Raw genomic sequence first — 16,848 nt, forward strand, 5'->3', positions numbered from 1 at the left:
CCAAAAAAGAAGATGCCTATCAAGTTCTATCCCTCCCCGATATCAGCTGTCTTAACCTCAATAGATCTAACGTGTTTTGAGAGCATTTCTTTTCTTCTTTTGGCTATTTTTGTTTGCTTTTCGCCGTCGTCCATTCAAGGAACGTATCATCACGAATGTTTAGATTCTTTCATTTCTTTCAAACTCTGAAAACGTCTGTTTTATTTACGTTTTTTTAACGGTCTGATCAATGGTCACCGACATGATTGGGGCTGCAGGTCCATCTGAATAGCAGATGGACGGCCATAGCTAGTCAGCAATGTTACTTATTAACCAGCTGGCCATGCAAGGAGGCATGTGAAACCTGGCAAACGCTCGAGAAAGAGGATTTCAACTGACAATAGCGTTGCTCTGGGCAATATGATCTTCTTGTTTCTGTTCCACTTGATCAAACTTTTTTTTCTTTTTAAATCTCATGTTACGCGCTTGCAACTTGTTTCTCAAAACTATTTTTGAATTTATGTATTTTTTTTTCTTTGAAAAATTCCTTTCGTTCATGGACCACTTTTGGAGGGGAGGGGGGTTATTGCGTTACGACACGAAACCTGAACGCAGAAGTGGAGATACCTGAGGTGCTTTGTAATTAGTTAATAATCAGTGCCATCTAGCAGCAGTAGAATCTTTTGAAACTGGAGATAATGAAGACTTCCCAAAATTGCGAAGCTTCATTTTTCTCTTTTCGTTTGTCGACTCCACACGGAATCTTCTGTTCTAGCCATGCCTTCCATTTTTTTTTTAAATTTAAATACCTGACAAAGAAAATTGGTCCACTTGTGCCTCTCGATTTTTTTCTCCTCCTTCTGCAATTTCGTGAAGAACGTTCAAAATTGGAACTCTTCTTTGCATGACTCTTGCCTTTTTAGCTTATCCCAGAAAAGAACTCGAGGGCTTTCAGAAGACAGTAATTAGGGCGTGAGTTCCCTACCTGAGCTAGGGTCATCTTATTTTCCTCCGACGTCAATTTTTGTTTGCCTTTTTGACCAGTCTCGGGACCGCTTCAGATAAAAAAGAATTATGCTTTTCTTCTAGTATTTTTTAAAAATTCTAGTTGAGCCGCTTGTTTGACTGCTGTCTGCCAAATTACAAGGCAAAAACAGTTCGGCGCGCTCTTGTTTCTCTAAAGGGAGGAGATGACGATGAGGGCGGTTGTTAAAAAGAGCCCTGAAAAGAAAAAAAAAAATGTGCATATTATCCTCGCCCCAATTTTTTTTTTTTGTTCTTATCCGCCATCATTTTCTATTGAGTAAACTTGTGAAGTAAGAACGGGTCAAGATGAGGTTTTAACTTGAGCAAACATTCGAGACGGAACGCTGGCTGGTTTTCTTGAAATTCAAACGGTAAATTTCAGTTGGGAAAAAATGCCAGTAGAATCCCGTAACCTTTTGATGCCCTTTCGCTTCGTTATGTCAAAAACATCTGATGATCAGCTCATTCGGCCGGATTTAAGAAAAAAAAAGAGGGGGGGATAGAGAACAACAGGTAGAATACAGCAACGGTGGATAAGGTAGATTAAAAATTGTTGCGCTATTTCTGGAACACACACAGCGGAGAATAAAAACAAGACAAAAAAATGAAGAAGAAGAAGTGAATTTAAAAACGTGAGCGTTCGTCGCAGCGGGCGGTTGTTCGTTTCAACCGACCGCTAGGACCAGCAGAAGGGGAAAGAAATCGCGGTCTTCTTAACATGTTGCTCCTTGGATTCCTTCCCTCTAGCTGTGTTTTTTTTGTTACACAGTGTGTGACTAGTTTGTGGTATATAATCACCAATTTATTTATTTCTATTTTCTTCGTGCGGGTCTTCCATAAAGTTGGTAAAAAAAAAAAGCATGCATTCGACTACCGTGTGTGTGTGTGTGTGTTTATAAACGACTGACGTCCTGCTGTTGGATCATCGTAAAAAAAGGCAAGAAACAACAGGAAAACAGAAACAAACGAAGGGGGGAATAAGACAATGAACTTCCATTCTTTCCCCTCAAAAAGAGCTTTGATATTTTATTACCAAGTCAATTATAATGGGCTCTAAGGATTTTGGTTGACCGGACTGTGTTGGATGGGCAATAGACTAATCTACTGCACACAAGTCGTTTTCAATGTCAAAACATGAAGTAAAAGGGAGGACATGTTTAATGAAGAGGAAGGAAACGGATCTTGCGGTTCTGCTGCCATGTTTTTCTTCATTTTTTTTGTCGGTGGAAAGAAATAAAATCCCTTAACTAACTTCGACGCTGTACCTTCAAACACCGACGCCCATGGCATAGTCAGTCGCTAATGAAGCTTATTTTTTTCTTCTTGTTTTATCGACCTGCGGTTGGCGTTGCAGCACATTGCGGGATTAGAAATGATTGTACAGTGCTCGTATAAAATATTGTTTACTGTGGCCTTTTTGACTGCAACTTGTTCTTTTGTTGAATGAGTAAATCATTTTGAATTTAATTTATTTTCATTTTTTTTTTTTCTGTTTCAGGTTGATTATGTTTTTCTAGTGGCTGGGACTGCTGCAACTGCCGGATCATCCGCCATGATGATGCATCGTTCCTGTTTGCTCCACCTGTTTCCACTCTTCCTCGTCTCTGTCGTTGTCATGGCAACCGACGATGGTATTTCTTTTTTTTTTTTTTTTTTTACATTTTTTTCCTCTTCCATCTTTTATTGAATTTTTTTTTATTAAAAATGACGACTTATTGGCCAAACCAGAAACTAGCGTACTACCGAGTTATTGGTTTACCATTTTCACTGAGTTGTAAATAAGTTGTATTGACTTTATATCTCAGATTGGGGAGGGGGAAAGGGAAGGATGAAGAATTATCGAAATAAACCAAGCCCTTTTTTTTTATCATGCGGTTAACTGAAATGCTGATGGCAGAATAAGAGTATTAGCAGTTAGAGCGAATGTGCGGTGGTCCGTTCAGTCAACCCGCCGCTCTGCAGGAACTGAAAGGACGAGGTGAATACGTGGGAATAGCTCGTTAGGTGTAGTTAGTCGTCATACAACTAAAAACGCTTTCTCGCATCGGCATTTTTTTTTTTTTTAATCGTTAATATTGTCTTGTTTATTTACATCGCATCACGAAGGCAGACCCACAGAGGCGCAGACAGTGGGAGAAGAGAGGAAAAAAATTGGGGGAAGAAATAGGAAAACGAGACCCCCCACCTGTGTTGCTTTCTCTGTTCCTTTGCCATATGTCTAGTTAGAATTGGGTCTTTTTTCTTTTCACGAAATATCAGTGCGATAACTGGAATTTTGGGAACCGTGGTGGCAATAGGAGCAGCAGACACTTGCAATTGAAATCAAGTTATCCAACTGTTAGTCTACAGTTACAGCAAAAAATGAATTGCTTGATTGTCTTCCATTCCTCGTTCTGCTTATTGGCCCTTCTTTTGTTTCTAATTAATGAACATGCATACACTTTCCAAATGTCCGAATAGGTGGAGCCTTACTAGAGGATCCTTTGGCCACTGGCCGTCCTGGATCGGATTCAACGGCTCCTCTATTCCTGGAAGAGCCGGAGGACGCGTACGTGGTCAAGAGCAAAGCGGCGACGCTCTCTTGCCGCGCCGCTCACGCTCTGCAACTCTACTTCGTCTGCAATGGCGAAGCGGTCAGGACCAAGCACCACTCGGCCCATGAATTCGTCGACCCCATGACCGGCATCCGCCAGCTCGAAGTTAAAGTGGACATTACTCGGAACGACGTCGAAGAGTACTTTGGGCTGGACGGCTACGGTTGCGAGTGCATCGCCTGGTCCTCCTTCGGGCAAGTCAAGTCCCGTCGAGCCAAAGTCATCGTGGCATGTGAGTCACACTCTTTTATCTCTCTCCTTTTGTTTTTCTTTCAGCTATGGCAGCTAATTATCGTCGCAAAACAAAGACACAAAGGGGAACGCGTTTGTTGCTTTTCCTTTGTCACCTTTTTCTTCTTTTCTCTTCGATGTTTTTATGGTAACGACACGTCTGTTGATGGATCGACTTTGGTCGACTTTTTCAAATCGTATTGAATTTGGGATAACGTCAGTTTCGTTTGACGCATTGCTGCTTTCGTTCTTCAACTCGATTCGCTGCTGTTGTCAGGGCGATGCAAAAAAAGAGAAACAAAAATTATTCCTTGGCGACGCCAATTCAGCCGTGATGCATCGGCAATGTCTCTTTCAGTTTCTCGATTTCTCTTGCGTGTCCTGCTTGACGTTCAATATCCATCAAACTGCAAAGAGTTATGAGGACAATGTACTGAAGATCTACGGCACATTGAGGAACAATTCGTGTCACATTGCTCATTGTTTCTGATTTACGTCTCGCATCCGGGCAACGACCATCGCGCCCGTCGCCATTGCCGCGTGTAATTGTTTCGTCTTGCTCCGTTTGTCTTTTGAGTGGGTTGAGGTCGAATTTTTGTTGTCGATTTGTACCATACGCATGAAAGGAGCAAAGCGTTTGTACACTTTTTGATTCGTTCTCCGATTGCACTGCGGAGATGGAATTTTTAGATACCATTTCATGTTGATGGATTATGACATTATCCATTTTGACGAGAGCTACCTTGCTGTTTTATGAAAACCAGTAGCTCGAAGGAAGCGTAAACATCTCTGAAACATCGCAGCCGTGCGTGAAAAAAAACTGCGTAAATCTGGAGCTTGATACTAATGAGAGAATCGTATCTAAATCTTTTTGCCACGTTAAAATAAATTAAATATGCGATCGATAAATTCGTAAACAAGATGAAATTTTCTTTTTTTTTTTTCCGTCCTTCATTCGATCAGAAGCTACGCCCTTTTTTCTTGCTCGAAACGAAATCAGACGGAAAAAAACAAGAGTTATTTACACATTGTTGTCCTGTTTTTTTCTTTTCTATAATGGCCAAGAGAAAAAAAAAGGGTTTCTTAATCCGGGAATCGATCGATAGGCGTTGGGAAACTGGTGTTACCACAACAGCAGCAGCAGCTACTGCTCTTGTACCTCGTAAACTCCAATCTAAACCGCACGCGAGCTCCTTCTTCGTCTTTCGTTTAATTTGGGCGTCGACGAGACAGTTCGTTCGTGTTTTAATAGAAAACTCTTTACACTGGCGTGTGCTCTCGGTCGCTGCGTTCATCTTCGTTCACGAAGCCAATGCACGAAGTAGACGAATTTCAATCAGATCTTCGCCCTGTCGGCTCGATAAACAGCTCCTCCATTTTTAAGTTCCTGATTATGTGCCAGGCTTTTTTTTCTTTCTGATAGACATTTAATTTATTCCAATTTGATGTCACGATCGGTACGTTCGCCAATCGAACATAACAGAGACAATCATAGCTACTGTCTGTGTTTGAACGAGGAATTTTTTTTTTTTAATGGCTATCTCGAATTTAAAAATAATTTATTTAAACATTTTTTTAGTTACTGGAGAAAATTGAGTTTTATGGTGTCAATCACCTTTGGTCGCGTGAGTTCACAGTCCCCCTTTTTTCGATTTTTTTTTTGGGTGGAGTACGTGGATTGGAATCAAAGGTTTCGGGACCGTCGCTGTTATCGACGGGTAAGGTTGATAGATTTTTAATGGGCGAGGCAGCTGAAATGGACATTTTTGTACACGCGCTGGCAGGAGTTTCGTTTTCTGATAGTTTGAAATGGAAAGAAAAATATGTTGGTCAGTTCGGGTCGACATATTTTCACGTTCGACATGAATTCCATTTCTTATGCAGCTGTTTCAACAAACATCTGTTGGGATGGCTTGTTCAGGCACGTCTTTTTTTTTATTAACAGGTATACGCACGACAGGGTTTCTTTTAATGAATCACAACTGCGTCTTTATGAATATTAATTACGTGCATGTTGGGTATGTATATGAAAAACTATTTACACAGCATCCATCTTCAGGGTTGGTGTCCTGAACTGTCGAGAAGCAATTCATTCTTTTGTCTTTCGTTGTTTTATGTTTTGTTTTTAACTATTCACCAGGGCTTGCCATTTATCTTCTTTGAGTTTACATAATTGGTTGAAGATACACACATACCTAAAAGTAGGTTGTGCCGACCTCTTCAGTCAATTACTAGCCACAGTTTGACAACGCAATTTTGATTGATCCGGTTAGGGCTCCCGTTGGGGTTAAGGATTTCAAATCAATTTTGTTGGCATTGTTGTCATCGTTCCCGGTTGCCTTTCGCTGATTGAATTGCTTGTCATCGATTGGAAGACATCAAAGGGGCGGGGGATTTCCTATTAAAGTATTAAAACACATTTTTGAATTGATCAAATGTAGAGCTCATAACTTTTCAATTTCTTTTTTTTTTTTTTTTCAAGCAGTTTTTAAAAGATGTTTTGGGAGCATCCCTGAAGCGGCATAGAGAACTAACTTTTTAAGGATTATTTTGGATGTTTAGAAGTGTTTTCACGTTTTGTTTTTTAAAAGTTCTCCCTAGAACCGTGTGTTCTTCCATTTCTTTTGGCTTGCCTCGAGACACTTCATCTTCCTTCTATTCGGGGAAAAGCCAAACGTATCCAGCATAGCTCGAGTGTTGTATGTGTCAGCGAAACACATCCATCACGTCGTTCTTTAACCGGGAGAAGTAGAAAATCTGTGTTTAACATGTCGTGCTAATTTCCGTGTCCCTGGGATTTGTATTTTTTTTTTTTTTTTCTCTATTGTATGGTGTTGTACATCTGCTGCTGGTTTTTAACTGTCGGCTGGATCTTTAGCGTGTTAGCTGTCTTTTTTTTTTTTTTTGGAGGGGGGAGCGATTCGGCTTCCGGAGTACGTTCTTAGAAGTGGAGTTTGCAACTTTCAATGGTGGTACTCATTTTCCTTTTCGCCACCCACGTGACTCAACAGGTAAAAAGTTTTATTGTTTGACGAACCAAAAAAAAAATATAGACGAGGTTTTAATGCCTTGTAAGATTCAAAAAGGTGAAATGCCTGTCGTTCTCACACTCGTTACGTGTTTTCCCTCGCAATTATTGCCCCATCGTGGCTCGGTGTGTTGCTGCAAAGTGGAGGGCCGTTGTTGTTTTTTTGTTGTTTCCTTCGCTTTCTAGCTTGGCCAAATGATGATGATGATGATGGTATCGTAATGTTGCTTAGGTAGCGATCCTTTGTCTACGATGACTGAGCGCTGCAAAGCCCCGTGTCTGTATTACCATAGATTATTATCCTCCAAAAATTTCAACACTCTTCAAGTTGTAATACCGCTGCCGGCTCTGTTGTTGTATTAAACAGCCCACGCGTTATAAGGGACGATGGGCCTTACGTTCTGGAACGACGGGCTTAGTCCACCATTTTCACTACGTGAAGGCGAATCGATGAAACAAAAGGCCAAAAATATTAGAAATGGAAGAAGTTGGCTGTAATAGTCGCGTTATTTTTGCGGTAATGTCTTCCATTAAACAAGGCGACTGTCGGTTCATGGCGACCGTCTTGCAAGTCTAATTTATTTTTGTGAAGTTTTTATGGGTCCATAACCGTCCAAACTAACTACACAGTCTGGACTTTGTCCGCCCTGTAAGGGATTGTTTCTTGTCTTGATTTGTGTATCTCAAAAAGGAAGAGAAACTGGTTCAGGCAACCCTTTTGAAATTTTATTTTCTATTTTAGTCTTTCTTTTTTGTGTGGTGAATTGAGATCTTTTTATATACTGGCTAAAAAAAATCTGTATGAAAGAACCGTTGGAATTCATAACCAGGGCAAAAGTGAACTGCGTGAAACGTGCTTGCCGTTTTATGACGGTGCGGACTTTTTGGCACCAGTTGGAAAATATTTAACATTTAAATAAGTGCGATGCACGGATAAAAGTCGAAATCAAAATTGGAACGAAAGTTTTCGTGGCCTTTTTTTTTTTTTTTTTTTCCTCTGCTTCGTCATGGACGTCTCGCACATGAACGATTAACTTCGTCCTTTTCCCATAGCTTGTTATGAAACGGCCTCGACATACAACAGCAACAGCTTCCCATATATGCCCTATTATTATTGGATTTTCCTTTGTGGTTTTTTCAAAGCATAGAGAAAAGCAATGACTAACAATTCGAACGCGTCCTGCCCGAAATTTTGAATAATTTCCATTGTCTTTGGCTTGAGGGTAGAAGAGAGAGAGAGGAAGGCAGCCTTCCAACTGTCGTTAGAAGACCATTGCCGATGCAAATGAAGTCTGTGCTTACGAAATCATAGCAATCGCAGCGGGTAGAGTTTGAAGGAGGGAAACAAAAGAGCAACAGCCGTCGGTCAGCAGATGACGGGTAGGAACGAATTTCGGTTCTACACATGTAAATGCGCCTTTTCTCCGTTTTGGTGAAGTTTTTCTTTGAAAATTTTACGAGGCTTTGGCTGATGTATAATCAAAGGACGGATGTCTCACGCCCATTCCTTGCTTTTGCTTTTGTTTGGTGTTTTTCTTTCGCGGCTATTGTAACACAGCTGAGCCTATAGCGTTGTTATATGAGGAGGCAGTAAATAAATGCAGCTACTAGAGCGGATTGGGCTGAATAACGCCACGGCTGGGATTTTCTCTTGTCGGCTCTAAATCCATAAAAATAGTCTCCGTTCTTTTCTCTGGCCATTCGACGCTACCACAAGATTCATTTTACTCCAAGAAAAGACTTTAAGACGCCAAGAAATGCGATCAATGGTTTCTGTTTTATTCCCTTTCTTTTCTTGGCTTATTTCGAAATCAGAATAAAGTGGCCTCTCTCTCACCACCACACCCTTGAAAGTTTTTGGTAGAAAAAAAAAAAAGAGATTGGAATTGGGAAATGGATTCCGCATTTAATGCCAAAAGTTGGGTAGAGTTCCGTGGTTAAAAATTGCATTCGGTCAAAGTCATTTGTGGTTCAATCAGGTTCGGTTAGTGAATCTAGTTTCAAGTTGGTGATTGAGCAGAGGCTTACCACAAACAAGGACGTTAATGTCTGCATGAATCAATGCAAAAAAAAAAAAAAATCTAGACACTGCCGTTACAATCTGTTCCAGTTGGGTGGCTCGAATAAACCTGAAATGATTAAGATAATTGTTGCGCTACCCGACTATCTACCTCTTTTTGTTTTCCTTTGTTTTAAATTGCCATTAAAAATATGACACAATTTTTAAATTCATTTCTCCTTTTATTACGAATTTCAGTTATCCGTAAGCATTTTACGGAGCACCCGTACTCGCGTAGTGTTGAACTGGAGCGGCAAGTGGAATTGCGCTGCCTGGCACCTGAGGGAATCCCACCGCCGGACGTGACGTGGCAGAAGAATGGCGTGCCAGTTGAGCCCAAAAGGGAAGGCAGCAACTTGATCGTCAGCAGCGAAGGACACTTGCTGGTCGTCCAGGCCCGTCTGGCTGATATGGGCAATTATACCTGCGTGTCAGAAAACGTTGCCGGCAAACGCATCAGTGACACGGCCGTTCTCACCGTCTTGGGTACGTACCGAACTCGTTTTCTTTTTCTATTGTCTTAGTTATCTACAAAATGTGCGAAGGAATAATAAGGCACAGCGAACACTTGATGATACACAAAGAGTTCAATTAGGGATGTTTACGAATGCGCTTTACCATCTCTAAAGAAATCGATTGGAGTCTCCGTGAAATTAAACTCAATCCCGTTCTATCACGCAATCCAATTCCCGTCTTAAGTGGTTCAGTTGATTCTTTATTTTCTTCTTCTTTCGTTTACATTTTTCTCATCTACAGCGAAGAATTTCGTTATTCTTTTTGCTGGCCAGTTTTGTGAAAGCTCATTTGCATGGTAGGCAATTCAATTCACACGCTATTTGGCTTGGAAATGATATCCACCGCCTTACGTCTTTTTTTTTTTTTTTTTTTTCGCCTGTTTCTCTTTCCCTTTTATTTTTGCCAACAGAGACACAAAAATATAGTTTCGCTGAAGTGATACTTAATGTAATGGTGGGACATCATCCATCATTTCCACTTCAGTTACTTTCTGCTTTTGTGTGCAGACATAGGAGATAACAAGACCCGACGAATTCAAATAGAAAATAGCATATCAAACTGAGCTGGAATAAATATCCATAATTTCTAAACGCTTAGATACCAAGAGGAACGAAGGTAACGCAACATCAGCAACCAAACAGGAAAAAAAATGAGTGAATTTGGTATCCAAATGAGATGAAGTCAGTTGATGAAAAATTCCAGCGAAGTCGTTTGGCACTCAATCGGACAGCAAAATGCAAACAAACGAGTATTTTTGCCTAGAAAAGATACCTTGAAGCATTTCAATATAAGAATTACGAAGAAATTCATCTCATATTTTCATCCCATTTCAAATTAGAAATGGAACGAGAGAATACAGATGATAATACGGCCATTCGTCACGTGACCTGCACCTTTTGAGTTTCGGTGGGTGGTCTCATCATTGGCCATTACAACAGTTGGACGTCCATGTTCAACCTCTCTCTTCAATAGCGAAGACATTAAAGAGAACTTCCTACCTTTCTGTTCATTTTTAAGAAAAAGAGATGGGCAAAGTTGTTGTAGGCGCCAAGTTTTTGTGGCCTCTCACGAATTTTCATTTTCAAATTTCTCGATGTCGATGGAATGCGCGTTTCAAGTTTCATCTTCTCCCAGCAAAAGGTTAAAATCTAAAGGCGAAGAATTCCTCCCCTTTCCGTCCCGCCTACGTGGGAAAAATCGATTTAGAAGATCACGTAATCATCTTTTTGCTCTTGATGATGTTGTGTGTGTGCGGCAGCCCTCGCAACACGACCCGCTAGCACTGAAAGTTCACGATCGTCACGGAGGGCGAAAGGAATGAAATTCAATGGGTCGTTTTCGCTTTAGTTAGTGGAGATTGGGGGTTCACAGTTTTGGCCAGGTTAACAAGTTTCTTGTTGCGTTTCCCATTGTTCCTTTTCGTTGCTGTTGTTGTTATTTCAGTTGGCTATTGAAGCGTAGAATAGGAAAACAACAGATTTTTTTTTTCCATTTATTTTTGTGTTGCTTGTAACGTGTAAGGCGAAAACTTCTTTGAAAAGAAAAGAAAAGTTGCTCTTAATGGAAGATATCAATCAGTTGATGCCGGATGACCGCAGACCCCCACAGTTCAGTGTAAAGGTAAAAGAAGAAAAAGAACAGGAACGAGCGCAGGAATTATTTTGGTGATTGAGTCTCATGATAAGTTGGTGATTTAAAGAAAAGCAAAGGGACGACGACGAGTTTCATTTTATTCCAACGAAAAGGATACCCGTCTTCGTTTCTGATGGCATTTCTCTAAAAAGATAGAAGGTCCGTTTGACTGTGTTTTCCTATGTTTGGATTTTCCCTTCGTCTTTTATCAGTTGTGGGGCCTTTTGCCTATAACGGGACAGGTGATGAGACAGGCCCAAAAGATTGGGCTCTCTCCTTCGCTTGCTGCTGCCGTTTCACCTTGTGTGCGACCTTCTACCTTTTGCCTTTTTTGTCTTTTTATTATTTGTTTGCTTCGCTTCTCTCGCCTTCCAATACTATTTAAGCTCCGCTTTCCTCTTTGGCTTTCTCTCTTCCTCTGAAAGTGTCAATGGTTTTCAACTCTAGAGAAAGGCGTCACCCGGTGATTTTATTTTCACATTTTATTTTTTTCTGTAGTTCACATAATTTTGTGACCTTATTTGTAATCCAAGTCACGCGTGCCTTGACTATTTTGTTGTTTTTTTTTTCTTTTTTTTTTTTTTTTTTTTTTTTGTTTTACTTTGTTGGTGTTCGACCAATCTCGGTCCTATCGCGCGAATTCGCTCCGTTCCTTGTACCCGTTTTCTAAACGCATTTGCATCGTCCCATTTGTGGAAATGAGCAACGTCGATGGATGAATTTCAATTGGAAATCTCGATATCCAGAAAGAAATGCGAGCTGACGAGGGTACAACCGCCGTTTTCACCTTGAAATTTCACGGCAAAGTTGCGTGATTGACTGACTCAATTAAGGAGCAAATCGAACGATCCTATTTTGGCATTAGAAACCGCAAAGAGTTGGTTTGGCAGCGTATGATAATCCAAGTTTGTTTTGTACGCATAGGATCAGATGTAGAAATGTGAAGGAAAGCGATAGGCTATATACTGTATCTACCTGCTATCCTCCCTCTCTTTTTTTTCTTGCCGATAGTAAACCGATGCAGTCAAGTTAACCGAATCGAATCAGTTAAGGAAACCTCCTGACGGTAAAGAAAAAACCGAGAAAGAAAAGGGCGTTGTGACTCATCTTCCGTGACCGAAGCCATCGTAGACTACGTTTTTTTTTTTTCTTACTTCTCCTCCTTCTTCTCAGTCTGGTTTCGACGTATGGAAATGAAATTGTTTCAACTCCTTGCCAACACGAGCGAGGTACTCTTGAACGAACGAAAACATTTCTCTTTTTTTTTTTACAAAGAAAAAAAAATGGAGTCGTATTTTATTCTGTTTCATTACCGACGATGTATGGAGTCACTCGATGCGCGAGTCTGCAAGATCGGGCGATTATTCTTCCTTTGGAGTTTGGCCTCCGTCACGATGTCATATTGCATTCGATAACAGAGCGGCATATATCCAACCGAGAATGGTCCGGTCAGTCGCCATAGTTCCATTTCTCATATTTTCACGATGCTACTTACCAACTGGCCAAGAAATGGTTCAATCTAAAGGGTTTAGTGGCTACCTTTGTTTGCTGTCCGTTTATGTTTAAAACACAACCTACGAGACCTACAGTTATTTAAGGATATCAATGTGCTCAGACGTCTGATTAGAGCGTTAAAAAAAAAATGATTTAAAATTTCAATTTAAGCTTGTAAATGGGGTTGTTTTTTCTTCTGACCATATTTGGCATCGGCTGCAGTTCATGCTTGGCGAAGTCATCCGGTTTAGTCAGCACGACATTCTCATGGCCTGTGACTTGTTTGAAAATGCTATCTGGGCTTTCACGTTTCATTGAGCTCGAAGAAGTTTTTCAAAAGGTGCAGACGGCAATCGTTTGAATGACATCAGATTAAAGCTGTCCCGTTTTTATTTTTGGCTTTTTTCCAATGCGAACGATAACTTAAACTCTTTTTATGGTCAGTAAAGCTGACCTTATGGGGGTAGTTATATCTCGTTCTATCCCCCTTTTTTTTTTTCTTCTATCTTTCCAATTCTTGTCAAATGGGAATCAAAATCCTTTTGGCGACTCATTTCAACTTGACTGGACCCTGGAATACGATTGGTTCAGGTTTTTTATTCTCCAGCTCACGATTCAAGGTCTTGCTAAGGAAGTCCATCAAAATGTTGCTAGTGTCGCACTTTTCCCTTTTTTTCTATTTAAAAAAAAAGAAAGAAAAACGTGACAATAGCGTTGGATGCGAGTTCGATAGCAAACTGGGACCTGTCACATGCAGTTCCTTGATATTTACAACAACAAAAAAGAACGTCATCGTGGCTTGCCCGACTATCTATTTTATATATTTTTCTTCTTATGATTCGACGTATGATCTTATTGATCCCACCCGTGATGCAACTCATAGCGTTCTATATTTATTTATTCTTTTCTTTTCCTTTTCTTTTTATTTATTTTTTATTCCTATCCTTTTAAATACGTTTATTATTGTTGAGGGGGAAAAGGGAAAGTCAATCCATTCTTCATTTCTTTTTCAATTTTTCTTTCACTTCGTATGCTGCTTTGATCCGGAACTTTGCCATCTGCCCCGAACCGTTATCGACTCTCTTTTGAAATCAATACATAATATACAAAAGAGGGGCAGCATGTCTGGGAGCTCTGCCAAGATAAGATAAGCCGAAATTGTGTAGTATGTTGCCTAGACCGCCATTTTTCCCCCATTACGCCTTTTGATTGAATCTAACTGATAATTGTGTTGAGCTGACGCAATCAATCTTGGTAATCATCTAATTATTTTATCTTTTCTTACAGTTAATGGGGGTTGGTCTTCGTGGTCGTCGTGGTCCGAATGTACGTCAACTGGTCAGCCAAACTCCTGCGGTCGTGGGACTCAAAAGCGGACTCGATTGTGCACGAATCCAACGCCACTCAACGGCGGCCGCACTTGTCCCGGCTCCAATGTTCAGAAAGGCGACTGCACTTCTATTTGTCCAGGTAAGAAAAATTGTAAAATAAAATGTACCACAAACGTAGCCATAAATCCCTTTCAACCATCTCACGTTCGACTTTCACGCGACTTGATTTACTGGCTCATACATATGCAAAGAGCTCGGGCACTGAGATTCGAATAGTGACTAGAAACACCTCATTTGTTGCTGTCGATGCAACTTTGTAGTTTTCAGAATAGTTGAATGAGTACAAATTCGTAGGCTGGAAGAAGAAAATTCTTATCACATCAAACTAACGTGTAGATGATTACTGTGGCCGCTGCCGATTGATCGATCGGTTGCTACCAACACCGATTAACTTCACCTCCCTAAAGCCACGATGAGATCCAAACATCCGGCGTTATCTATTATCTCAAGATTACAAACAAAAAGAATTATTTGTGTTACTCTTCGTCATTTGTCTTTGTGATAACTCTTTGTCGGAACGCATTTCCTTATAAGAATCGATCGATTGTTCTCGTCATCGATTGCTTTATTCCATTTTCTTGTGCTGCTGGATTAAGATGAATCCACTCATTCTGGTGGACCTGATGGTAAGTTGATCCATAGGCATCCGTTGAGTTGTTTGTCTGGTGATGTTCGTAGATCCTTGTTAGCGTTTGGTGATTGTTAGTTTGATTGATGATGCCTTTTAAAACGATATCATAATGAAAATGTCTTGCTTTTTTATTTGTTGTTGTAGTCGTGGATGGGCGTTGGAATGCGTGGTCCACCTGGTCCAACTGCGGGCCAGATTGTAAACATCACCGTCGGCGTTCGTGCACCAGTCCCTCGCCTTCCAATGGAGGCAAATATTGCGTTGGCCGAGACCTTATGTCAGCAAATTGCACCGGTGGAATGTGTCGTGGTAACGTCATTCTTTTGCCAAAACGAATCTCTAAATATTGCCTGCTCTTTTAATTTAAATCACCCGTTTATCTTTAAAGAAATTAAGCGCCCTCTTTTTTTCAGCAATAATTCAATTTCATTGTTTGATTATTACAGCTGGTGGAGGTGTTCGCGCCGAAGGTCTGGATGTCTCCGATGAAGGTTAGTCGCTGTTTATCTTCCTTTCTTTTCGGATCTTTTCTGTTTGTTTTGGAGAATGCATTATCTTCTTTCAATCTATCTCAAGTCCTCACTTAAGCAGTTTTTGGCACAGTGCCAAAATTCATTTCATGCGCAAAAACGTGATCAGTTCGCTATCAGTTCTTTCATTTTTTTTTTTTTTCCTGCTCGCCATCACCGCAGGTTTGAGATTTATTCGTTGCCGACTTTACTGGCACACTTCTATAAGAACGATAAGAAACACGATCCTTCTCCCGTTTGCAGCATTCGCTTTTTTACGTAGCTATAATCGATGAGGTGATGCACAGAATCTTCTTTTGTGTCATTGAATTACGACTTTAGATAGCACACTATTGGCGCTCTCTGTTTTTTTATTATTATTGTTTTTCAATATCAAAAAGAGAAATGCCTTCCCAGTTCTCTTTTCATACTGGGAAAAACTCCTCCGCCATTTTTTCCCCCTCCAATGACATTACAATTGTTTGGAATTTTGTTCAAAAAGGATCTTTTGAAGCTACCGGACATTAGTATGGGCTCGTTTATTCTTTATTGTTGGCAATAACTCTTTTCGCCCTGTCGCCTCTTCGGGGAATGACGCAAAAATTGCAGTGCGAACGGTTAAAGTTTCTTGTAGTATAACGGCCAGGGACATTTTACACGGATTGTGCATTGTGCCGCCGTCGGTCGTTCTGCGTGATATTGATTATCGGCATCCATACGTGCTCGCACAATAGACAAAACTGCTTTCGGGGAAGAGAACAAGTCGGGATGGGCATAAGGGACAACAACAAAAGGGAGTTTGTATCATGAGACACATGTGAGCGAAGAGAGCGGCCGATGAAATGTCAGTCGAGTTGTCGTCGTCTAGCCATCCGACATTGATCCAGCGTGAACAACATCAAGTCACCTCCTTGTGTTGTACCTATTGAATAATGCAAACGGGCATCGTCGTGGGAGATGATGAGGCGGAAGGTCCTGGTAGTTGGTTTTGCGTCCCTGATTTCCTGCTTCCGTCCAGCATCCAAACAGTAGATAACGTACCCGTGTTACACACATTCATCTCATAACAATAGCAGACATGATGAAGACCCAAATTTCATTTCCCCGTACAAGTTCGCAAGTCATCAGAACGACCACAGGAGACTCGTAAAAATCTCAGTCAGCAAAACTTTTCGTTTTGGCCAGTGCATCATCTTCCTCCGCGTTAGTTTCTTCTCTATAAATTCTACTGTAACCGGTTTTCTATTATGCGCACGTAATGATCGACGTCCGCCTCCCGGTGGAGCTATCAACAAAGAAACTGCAATTTTTTTATCGCTTTTTGGATCAAAGAAAGGAATTAACATTTGCGCATGTAGATAAAACGAGGAAAAGCACTTAACAGTTTATATAATTATCGTGTCCATCATCACTACGAAATTTCGCGAATCAGGCCGTTGCATTAAGCGCTAGCAAAAAAAGGCAATGTCCGAGCCAAGCTGCGTTGCTCTTTTTTTTTTCCCCTTTATTTTTTTCTCTAAGTGGATTGTCATGTTTTGTGTCGGCGGCAGCTGTTCCAGTGAAACTGGGCCGCCGTCCCTTTAGCTCTCTCTTAACGAGATATCGCCACCCACTGATTTTCCTCTTTTTTATTTTATACAAAGAGAAATGTGCTGTTTTTATTTCATTTCTCATCCCTCGTCTGCGTTTGTTGTTGTTGCTGCTCTTTTAAATTGGACCTGCAATTATTGTGCGGCTTCCCTTTGTTTCCTGCCTGTT

At 40.7% G+C, this 16,848-nt stretch overlaps 1 protein-coding gene across 3 annotated transcripts in view; it reads left to right on the forward strand.

The window, feature by feature from the left end:
* The window catches only part of LOC130702442 (netrin receptor UNC5C-like), a 56,171-nt gene that overhangs the window by 30,280 nt on the left and 9,043 nt on the right, over positions 1-16,848 (forward strand). For all 3 annotated transcript variants that reach the window (XM_057524114.2, XM_057524127.2, XM_057524135.2), the window contains exons 2-7: positions 2,504-2,636; positions 3,466-3,831; positions 9,116-9,403; positions 13,847-14,029; positions 14,726-14,890; positions 15,028-15,072. In XM_057524114.2, the coding sequence (XP_057380097.2) occupies positions 2,504-2,636; positions 3,466-3,831; positions 9,116-9,403; positions 13,847-14,029; positions 14,726-14,890; positions 15,028-15,072 (1,180 nt within the window). The remainder of the gene's footprint in view (positions 1-2,503; positions 2,637-3,465; positions 3,832-9,115; positions 9,404-13,846; positions 14,030-14,725; positions 14,891-15,027; positions 15,073-16,848) is intronic.

This window comes from Daphnia carinata, chromosome 10, assembly GCF_022539665.2.
Source record: "Daphnia carinata strain CSIRO-1 chromosome 10, CSIRO_AGI_Dcar_HiC_V3, whole genome shotgun sequence".
NCBI lineage: Eukaryota > Metazoa > Arthropoda > Branchiopoda > Diplostraca > Daphniidae > Daphnia > Daphnia carinata.